General features: G+C 27.2%; 1 protein-coding gene across 4 annotated transcripts in view; it reads right to left on the bottom strand.

Moving 5' to 3' along the window:
* The window catches only part of LOC147029944 (CD166 antigen-like), a 143,713-nt gene that overhangs the window by 30,705 nt on the left and 100,035 nt on the right, over window positions 1-12,973 (bottom strand). For all 4 annotated transcript variants that reach the window (XM_085873468.1, XM_085873467.1, XM_085873470.1 and 1 more), the window contains exons 6-10: window positions 3,484-3,568; window positions 2,567-2,749; window positions 2,300-2,424; window positions 2,014-2,164; window positions 1,674-1,789 (exon numbers count right to left, since the gene is read on the bottom strand). In XM_085873468.1, the coding sequence (XP_085729594.1) occupies window positions 1,674-1,789; window positions 2,014-2,164; window positions 2,300-2,424; window positions 2,567-2,749; window positions 3,484-3,568 (660 nt within the window). The remainder of the gene's footprint in view (window positions 1-1,673; window positions 1,790-2,013; window positions 2,165-2,299; window positions 2,425-2,566; window positions 2,750-3,483; window positions 3,569-12,973) is intronic.

Genomic DNA, 12,973 nt, shown 5'->3' with positions numbered 1-12,973 from the left:
GAATAGGAAATAAATACAGGAACAAACTTATTCCAAATTATGTAAAAAATGGTGGTTTTTAAATACTTTCAAAACCTCATTGCTTTGCTGAGCCAATTGTTCAATGTGGTTGAAAACCACAAATGGTCAATATGAGATGAGATGGTAAACCTCATGCACAAGCTACAGGTTGTGGACAAAAAATTGAAACACCTGGGTAAATGAGGGACACCAAGTATATTGAAAGCAATGGCTTCCATACAGGTGTGGCCCATGTGTTAATTAAGCAAACATCCAAGCATGCTTAGGGTCATGTATAAAAATGCTGCACAGGCCTGGTTGCTCTTAATTATGCCTAGCATGGCAGCGAGAGGAGGCCTCAGTGACCTTGAAAGAGGGGTGATTGTTGGAGCGCATTTGGCAGGAACTTCAGTGACAAAGACAGCTCACCCTTGCTGATGTTTCATGAGCAATGGTGTCTAAGGTGATGTCGGCATGGAACAGTGTCAAAGGGAAAACATCATTAGCAAATGGCAACAGTGGGCGGAAGCACGTACTCCAGGATCATGATATCCTTGCATTAATTTGAAGTGCAAGGTAAAGCAGGTGAGTAACTGCAGATCAATTGAACATAAATTTTAACCTGAGTGCGAGCAGCCAGTTTCATCAAAAACAGTTCAACGAGAACTCCACAGCTCTGGATACCAGTTGGGTTGCAGAGCACAAACCGCCCATCGCATAGGGCATGTTTTTGAATCCAGTGGTGCAAATAGCACAGGCAATGGACTACCGAGCAGTGGAGAAATATGATATGGTCAGATGAATCATCCTTCACCAAGTTCCCAACAAACGGACGAGTGCACGTGTGGCGCCAACCTAAAAAACACTACAACCCTGAGTGCTTGTTTCCAACAGTGAAGGGTTCTGGTGGTTCTGTAATGTTGTCAGTGCATTTTCCTGGCATGGTTTGGGTGCAGTCATTCCCTTAGAAGGCAAGGTCAATGCCAATCACTACTTAATAGTACTGAGTGATCATCTTCACCCCATGTTGCAGCATTTCTTTCCTTCCAGGAGAGGTGTTTTCCAGGATGACAATACCCCCATCCACAGAGTACGTTTGGTCACCCAATGGTTTGATGAACATGACACTGATGTTATCCATATGTCATGGTCTTCTCAGTCACCAGATCTGAACTCAATCAAGCATTTAAGGGATATTCTGGATCAACGTCTGAGACAGCGTTTTCCACCTCCATCAAACAGGTGTGAGTTGATTGACTTTCTTGTGGAAGAATGGTGCCGCATCCCTCCCGCAGAATTCCAGATGCTGGTGGACTCTATGCCATGGCGCACACAGGCTGTACTGGCCGCACGTGGTGGCCCAAAGCTGTATTAAGTCATTTTACATTGTTATTTCCATTTTTTAGTCCACTACCTGTACATGAGGAATTTTAAATCACATTTCCTCCAATAAGTGGCATCTATCTCTTGCCAAGGTGTTAAATCAGGAATTTGAAGTACAAATACCAATGCTTGAAATACAAATCTAAGTCCTTTCGTCCTGAATCCAACAAAACTGGAAACCACAATAGAAACAAACTCGAGTCCAAGTTCTGGACATGTCCTACACACATGAAAGGACCAAAAATAAAATGGGATACATCACCCATTGACTCACCCACTTCATCACGTACCTTGTCCCATTGGTATTTAGGGGTATGTGACGAGTTTGAGAAACACAGCACTGTCACGTTCTCTCCTTTGTTGACGGTCAGAGGTCCAGCTGGTTCCAAATGAGCCTCTTCGAGCCCTAGATCACAAGAAATATTTAAGATCTAATATTTGAGATTTAACAAATCACCGAGCTGGTGGACATAACTTACACAATAAATGAGGTGATGTGAACTTGGTTCTAACTTCTGTTTGGAATACAAGCATATTGAATCAGTTACCTTTACTCAAAAGGCTACTGCAGTACGTCTCAAGAATCAGTTCAGGTGTTGAGGAGGCAAGTTTAAAGGAAATGAAACCTACATGCTACATGTAGCATTGTACTCGTGAAGATGCCATGGTCGGGCCGAGCCTTGGACTTGGCCTGGCAGGTGTAGTTCCCAGACTGGTTCCGCCTCACATCCGGCAGAATCAATGCGTTCCCCGACACACCTCGCGTCAGTTCAACGTTATTCTTCATCATATCATGTGGTGTTAAAAACACATGTAATGATCATGTTTAAAATAATTAACATGTGCATAAAGTATTACCCACCACATCAAAAAAAGCCCAGTAACAAGAGGTTTCAATCTATACATAATGGCTCACATAGTAAAAGTGATATGATGGTGGAGGGTTAGCATCTGCATGGCACTGCATCTCCACAGTCTCTCCCTCCAACAACATGCCTTTTGGTGAATTCACCACAAACAGTGTCACTTCTGTTGGAGGGTCTACGAGGAGTACAAGGGTAGTGGGAGGGGTGACACATTATGTTCCACTTAGTGTATTCATGTGATGATACATGATGATTCAACATTTGGGTGATAAAGTGTTTAACTTTTGTTGGTGAGACAAAAGGAAATAATGACGTACAGTGAAGATTCAAGCGATACTCATTTGACATCTCTGTGTGATTTCCCCTTGGGACAAGAGATTGCATGAAGCAGGAAAACTGGACATGATGGAGGGAACGATAAAGTTTGAGACGGAGCTTGAGGTTCACAGTCAGCAGGCCCGATTTGTCTTTCTGTACTATTTCTTGCTGCAATTCCACATCTACTCAGAAACAGAAAAGGGAGAAGTGAGCAGGGGAAAGAGTGAGGCAGACAATTATCAAGGAGGCAGTAAGATACTGATCAAGTTTGATGTGTGTATGCTTGCCAACCAGTTGTCTAATCGACATGAAATCTTTAGTTGGGTCAACAGACTCAACTAAAAACTCTACTTCTGATGTAATGCCAGATTGGGGTGCTAAATTTCAGAGTCAACCATCGTTTGTATGCACACAAAGTCAGCTGTCCTTTCTGCATTCAGGAGATGGATATGAAAAATCACAGGGCATATTTTGAAGAGATAGGTGTACCCTGGCCAAATTTCCTGCCTGGGGTTATGTGTATAAACAGCACCACCTGCACTGGGTGTAAATGCTGTGTTGTGGACATGGCACAGAAATAATAGGCCAAATAGTCTTGTCTTGTGCCATTTTTACAGTTTCCTTTTACAGCATTTTCTTGACTCTTGAATGACTGTTATGGACTGTAACATTACCACATCATGCAATTGGGAAAATTAGGCTCATGTGCTTAACGAAGTTAAAGCCCTCTTTGGTTAGAAAATATAAATGGGACAAAGTTTTCTACGTTTATGGAAGTAAGTGAAGGGGAGTTCACGTGATGTTCCAACAGGTCATCGAAAAGTATGTTTGTTTACGAGAAATTTGATGGTGCACAGAATTGCTTAAATTACTTTTAAAATCATTCATATTATGGCCTTTACATGGAAGACTATACCTTGTGTGGGTTTCAAAATGGAATCATTCATCAGCCATATCAGTTGTACTTCAGGAAATCCATCCCTGGCAGAGCAGATTCCCACCTGCTCACCACACAGAACTTCACTGCACCAACACTACAAAGTGATAACCTTTACACATATCCTTTAAAACGATGACTTTCAGCATTGAAATGTAGCTCAACCCCCCCCCCACCCCTCACATCCCAACAATCTAGAAATAAAACCTTTGATCAATTTTCATGATGCTTAGATATTAACCCTTGCATAGAAAAGGAGGTGGGGGGGGGATCCATAGATCGAATATGTTAAGGATTCAGCTTGGTCTGTGTGCTCGAGTAGGTTAAATGTACACTTGTATCAGGGTCGTATGTAATATGTGCACTGACGGGGGCAGTGACCAACCATTATGGAGCTGAATAGGGTTAGGTTGTATTGCATAAAACAGTCTGTACAGGTTAAGCCAGGTGGAGTACTTGGGCACAAAGGCACCAGGAATGTGCTACATGCTTTAAAAAGGGTATAAACGTGGGTCGTTTGGCCAGGAACAGCAGGCCAGGACAGCATACTAAACTGTGAAACCTTAGTTGAGGGTAGAATACTGATGAGGAGCTAACCCGCAGGGTAGGATGTCCCGAAAGATGGCACTGCACATCGACAGTGGCAAGCCAATTGTGGGACCGGCCACGTGCTGGAAAGGCGGTCCCTGTGTCACTAAGTCGTGTCCACACATGTACGTGACAAATGGAGTTAAACATTGTTCGAGAAGATATGTTGGCTCTCTCCGTTTCATGGCTCATCCAATAAAATCTCCCAAGATACGTGGATGCCACCTCCCGACCATTGTGCCATCCTCTCCTCCACCAAACCGAGCCATAATTCACCCTGTGCCACTCCTGCTTTCACAACCATCATCGTCCTGCAGACAAGACCAACTCGTGCCTGCCTTAAGCCCTCACCTGTGTTCCCCTTCGTGGATTGAATATGGTATTGTCGGCACCATTAGCAGGGTTATTTATTTTGTACGTAAGTGTGTGTATTTCTCCCCTTTCATCCATATCTGTCTGTTGACTACCAGATCTGTTCCGTTTATTTCTTGATCATCCTGTCCATCATTATCCCCACAAACATTTTAATAAACTGTATTAATTATAAGAAACATCATCTCACCGTTTGTCTTCCAACACAAGAGCAACAGACAGTTTTGGCTTTCCTTGAACAATCCTTGGGAGATTGTAATAGTTAATTATGAACGTAGTATAGTGCTAATTCAAACATTGTTTCAGTCATTCACGGAGGTCTTTATTAGATTTCCTTTGCAGAGCGTCCTCATTTTCTGGGCTTTTGACGTGAATATACACATTCAGCTGACCTGGAGGCTGCTTGTTTTCTACATTGATCCTCAAAAGCCAAGCCTGTGTCTGCTCTTGAGTATCAACTGATCTGGAGGCTGCTTGTCTTGCACTTTGATCCTCAACCTGAGCCTGTGTCTGCTCTTGAGCCTCAAGTGACTTGTAGACTGCCATTGTCTTTGCATCTGATTTGTTTCTGCCTATCAAGGGTCTTTTTTGCTGGCAAGTGGCAGTATTTATAATGCAAGTAAGGTTGGTTAAGATATTTATTAACAGAAGTTTTCCCTTGGGAATTAAAGAAGTGCACCGGAGGACATCTTACCATGCCGATCTTCGTGACGCCATAGATTAAAGTTTAAAAAAGCAACACGCGGATTGTACTGAGACATGGAGGATTAGAGGTAGGGGAGAAAGGTACCAAGGGAAAACACGGTTTCCATTATTAGTTTGTATATATAATATGACCTCAACATTCGATCTTCACAATACATATTACTTGATCGTGGCAGTGTGTAAGCAACATACTCTCTCGAGGCCTGAACACAGAGATGTTATAATAAACCTGTATAAAGCAATCTTTTTAATCACAGATGCACATGTAAACACGATAATATTTAAATTTGTGTTGTTGACAACAACTCACTACAACCTCAACAAACAATCTTCACATTACATAATATGTAATGTGAAGATCGTATCCAAACATAGCCCTTAACCTTCCTCTGGATGAAAGAAGAGGCCATCCAAAGTTTGGTTGCACTGGTTCCTGCATTGTGTGAATGCATAAACAAACAAACACACAAACAAACTTTCTTCTTTATATATTAGATCTATGCTAAGCTCATGCCTAACATGCAGAGCCAATGCAACTGTTTAGCCAGCAGAGCCTTTTTTACATTAAAATTGTTCCTGGCTGCTCCCAGAACTGTTTTGTGTGCCAGACAGGTGTTTCCTGTTGGTCAAGATGCATACATCAATACCTGGTGTGGCACTTGCTTCCTGGTACCCACTACAGTAATGGGGTCTGATCTTAACTTAATGTATTGTAGGGTTTGACCAGTTCACTCTGGGGAGGAGTTTCTGCTCTTTACTCAAGTAATGTGGACATACTCCAACTGTATGACCATGGAGTCTGACCCTTGTTGGGCTGTGTACTTTGTTGGACTGGACATGAATTGGGACAGTTTTGTTGGACTGTGTATGTTAGTTGTGGGGTCAATGTGCACGTCCCCAAGCTGTTTACATGTTTTGATATTGTTTTTTTTTTTTTAACATGAAAAGGTCTCTTTCATAAGGACTCGAATGGGGACCTATTCATATTGAGGAGTGGTCCAATTATATGGCCATGCATTCTGGCCCTTCTGTACATATACTTTGAGCTGAGGTGCATGTGTATACTCATTGGACAGTCTTGTTGGACTGTGTACTTTGGCAGTGGGGTCAAGGTAATCATGTCCCAAGCTGTTTAAATGTTTTTATTTTGTTTTTAACCTTTTGTTTGTAAAAAAAAAAAAGACCTCCCATATTAGGCGAGGGCTAACGAGTCTGAAGCACGTGTCTGTGAATGTTCCCTCACCGGGGTGGACTGGTCTATAAAATTCACAATCAAATTATCTTCCTAGTATCGGCTGCGGTACAATCATACTGAGATGTAAGGGGCTCGAGCTCTGCAAAGCTAATGTCTAAAGGCAGAGCTGGCTAAAGTGTATATATATATATATACAGTGGGGAGAACAAGTATTTGATACATTGCCGATTTTGCAGGTTTTCCTACTTACAAAGCACGTGGAGGTCTGTAATTTTTATCATAGGTACACGTCAACTGTGAAAGACGGAATCTAAAACAAAAATCCTGAAAATCACATTGTATGATTTTAAAATAATTAATTTGCATTTTATTGCATGAAATAAGTATTTGAGACATCAGAAAAAAAGAACTTAATGTTTGGTACAGAAATCTTTGTTTGCAATTTCAGAGATCAGACGTTTCCTATAGTTCTTAACCAGGTTTGCACAGACTGCAGCAGGGATTTTGGACCACTCCTCCATACAGATCTTCTCCAGATCCTTCAGGTTTCAGGGCTGTCGCTGGGCAACACAGACTTTCAGCTGCCTCCAAAGATTTTCTATTGGGTTCAGGTCTGGAGACTGGCAAGGCCACTCCAGGACCTTGAGATGCTTCTTACGGAGCCACTGCTTAGTTGCCCTAGCTGTGTGTTTCGGGTCGTTGTCATGCTGGAAGACACAGCCACGCCCCATCTTCAATGCTCTTGTTGAGCGAAGGAGGTTGTTGGCCAAGATCTCGCGATACATGGCCCCATCCATCTTCCCCTCAATACGGTGCAGTCGTCCTGTCCCCTTTGCAGAAAAGCATCCCCAAAGAATGATGTTTCCACCTCCATGCTTCATGGTTGGGATGGTGTTCTTGGGGTTGTACTCATCCTTCTTCTTCCTCCAAACACGGCGAGTGGAGTTTAAACCAAAAAGCTCTATTTTGGTCTCATCAGACCACAGGACCTTCTCCCATTCCTCCTCTGGATCATCCAGATGGTCATTGGCAAAACTTCAGACGGGCCTGGACATGCGCTGGCTTGAGCAGAGGGACCTTGCGTGCACTGGAGGATTTTAATCCATGGCGGCGTAGTGTGTTACTTATGGTGTTCTTTGATACTGTGGTCCCAGCTCTCCTCAAGTCATTGACCAAGTACTGCCATGTAGTTCTGGGCTGATCCCTCACCTTTCTCATGATAATTGAGGCTCCACGAGGTGAGACCTTGCATGGAGCCCCAGACCGAGGGAGATTGACTGTTATCTTGAACTTCTTCCATTTTCTAATAATTGCGCCAACAGTTGTTGCCTTCTCACCAAGCTGCTTGCCTATTGTCCTGTAGCCCATCCCAGCCTTGTGCAAGTCTACAATTTTGTCCCTGATGTCCTTAGACAGCTCTCTGGTCTTGCTATTGTGAAGAGGTTGGAGTCTGATTGATTGAGTGTGGACAGCTGTCTTTTATGCAGATAACGAGTTCAAATAGGTGCAGTTAATACAGGTAATGAGTGGAGAATGGGAGGGCTTCTTAAAGACAAAACTAACAGGTCTGTGAGAGCCGGAATTCTTACTGGTTGGTAGGTGATCAAATACTTATTTCATGCAATAAAATGCAAATTAATTATTTAAAAATCATACAATGTGATTTTCAGAATTTTTGTTTTAGATTCCATCTTTCACAGTTGAAGTGTACCTATGATAAAAATTACAGACCTCTACGTGCTTTGTAAGTAGGAAAACCTGCAAAATCGGCAGTGTATCAAATACTTGTTCTCCCCACTGTATATATATATATATAGCTATATATATATATATATATATATATATATATATATATATATATATATATATATATATATATATATATATATATATATATATATAGCTATATATATATATATATATATATATATATATATATATATATATATATATATATATATATATATATATATATATATATATATATATATATATATATATATATATATATATATATATATATATATATATATATATATATATATATATATATATATATATATATATATATATATATATATATATATATATATATATATATATATATATATATATATATATATATATATATATATATATATATATATATATATATATATATATATATATATATATATATATATAGCTATATATATATATATATATATATATATATATATATATATATATATATATATATATATATATATATATATATATATATATATATATATATATATATATATATATATATATATATATATATATATATATATATATATATATATATATATATATATATATATATATATATATATATATATATATATATATATATATATATATAGCTATATATATATATATATATATATATATATATATATATATATATATATATATATATATATATATATATATATATATATATATATATATATATATATATATATATATATATATATATATATATATATATATATATATATATATATATATATATATATATATATATATATATATATATATATATATATATATATATATATATATATATATATATATATATATATATATATATATATATATATATATATATATATATATATATATATATATATATATATATATATATATATATATATATATATATATATATATATATATATATATATATATATATATATATATATATATATATATATATATATATATATATATATATATATATATATATATATATATATATATATATATATATATATATATATATATATATATATATATATATATATATATATATATATATATAGCTATATATATATATATATATATATATATATATATATATATATATATATATATATATATATATATATATATATATATATATATATATATATATATATATATATATATATATATATATATATATATATATATATATATATAGCTATATATATATATATATATATATATATATATATATATATATATATATATATATATATATATATATATATATATATATATATATATATATATATATATAGCTATATATATATATATATATATATATATATATATATATATATATATATATATATAGCTATATATATATATATATATATATATATATATATATATATATATATATATATATATATATATATATATATATATATATATATATATATATATATATATATATATATATATATATATATATATATATATATATATATATATATATATATATATATATATATATATATATATATATATATATATATATATATATATATATATATATATATATATATATATATATATATATATATATATATATATATATATATATATAGCTATATATATATATATATATATATATATATATATATATATATATATATATATATATATATATATATATATATATATATATATATATATATATATATATATATATATATATATATATATATATATATATATATATATATATATATATATATATATATATATATATATATATATATATATATATATATATATATATATATATATATATATATATATATATATATATATATATATATATATATATATATATATATATATATATATATATATATATATATATATATATATATATATATATATATATATATATATATATATATATATATATATATATATATATATATATATATATATATATATATATATATATATATATATATATATATATATATATATATATATATATATATATACATATATATATATATATATATATATATATATATATATATATATATATATATATATATATATATATATATATATATATATATATATATATATATATATATATATATATATATATATATATATATATAGCTATATATATATATATATATATATATATATATATATATATATATATATATATATATATATATATATATATATATATATATATATATATATATATATATATATATATATATATATATATATATATATATATATATATATATATATATATATATATATATATATATATATATATATAGCTATATATATATATATATATATATATATATATATATATATATATATATATATATATATATATATATATATATATATATATATATATATATATATAGCTATATATATATATATATATATATATATATATATATATATATATATATATATATATATATATATATATATATATATATATATATATATATATATATATATATATATATATATATATATATATATATATATATATATATATATATATATATATATATATATATATATATATATATATATATATATATATATATATAGCTATATATATATATATATATATATATATATATATATATATATATATATATATAGCTATATATATATATATATATATATATATATATATATATATATATATATATATATATATATATATATATATATATATATATATATATATATATATATATATATATATATATATATATATATATATATATATATATATATATATATATATATATATATATATATATATATATATATATATATATATATATATATATATATATATATATATATATATATATATATATATATATATATATATATATATATATATATATATATATATATATATATATATATATATATATATATATATATATATATATATATATATATATATATATATATATATATATATATATATATATATATATATATATATATATATATATATATATATATATATATATATATATATATATATATATATATATATATATATATATATATATATATATATATATATATATATATATATATATATATATATATATATATATATATATATATATATATATATATATATATATATATATATATATATATATATATATATATATATATATATATATATATATATATATATATATATATATATATATATATATATATATATATATATATATATATATATATATATATATATATATATATATATATATATATATATATATATATATATATATATATATATATATATATATATATATATATATATAGCTATATATATATATATATATATATATATATATATATATATATATATATATATATATATATATATATATATATATATATATATATATATATATATATATATATATATATATATATATATATATATATATATATATATATATATATATATATATATATATATATATATATATATATATATATATATATATATATATATATATATATATATATATATATATATATATATATATATATATATATATATATATATATATATATATATATATATATATATATATATATATATATATATATATATATATATATATATATATATATATATATATATATATATATATATATATATATATATATATATATATATATATATATATATATATATATATATATATATATATATATATATATATATATATATATATATATATATATATATATATATATATATATATATATATATATATATATATATATATATATATATATATATATATACATATATATATATATATATATATATATATATATATATATAGCTATATATATATATATATATATATATATATATATATATATATATATATATATATATATATATATATATATAGCTATATATATATATATATATATATATATATATATATATATATATATATATATATATATATATATATATATATATATATATATATATATATATATATATATATATATATATATATATATATATATATATATATATAGCTATATATATATATAGCTATATATATATATATATATATATATATATATATATATATATATATATATATATATATATATATATATATATATATATATATATATATATATATATATATATATAGCTATATATATATATATATATATATATATATATATATATATATATATATATATATATATATATATAGCTATATATATATATATATATATATATATATATATATATATATATATATATATATATATATATATATATATATATATATATATATATATATATATATATATATATATATATATATATATATATATATATATATATATATATATATATATATATATATATATATATATATATATATATATATATAGCTATATATATATATATATATATATATATATATATATATATATATATATATATATATATATATATATATATATATATATATATATATATATATATATATATATATATATATATATATATATATATATATATATATATATATATATATATATATATATATATATATATATATATATATATATATATATATATATATATATATATATATATAGCTATATATATATATATATATATATATATATATATATATATAGCTATATATATATATATATATATATATATATATATATATATATATATATATATATATATATATATATATATATATATATATATAT

The sequence above is a fragment of the Eptatretus burgeri genome, chromosome 3, assembly GCF_056783735.1.
Source record: "Eptatretus burgeri isolate ZD-2024b chromosome 3, Ebu_testis_v1, whole genome shotgun sequence".
Lineage (NCBI taxonomy): Eukaryota > Metazoa > Chordata > Myxini > Myxiniformes > Myxinidae > Eptatretus > Eptatretus burgeri.
This window is presented reverse-complemented; position numbering and strand designations above follow the sequence as displayed.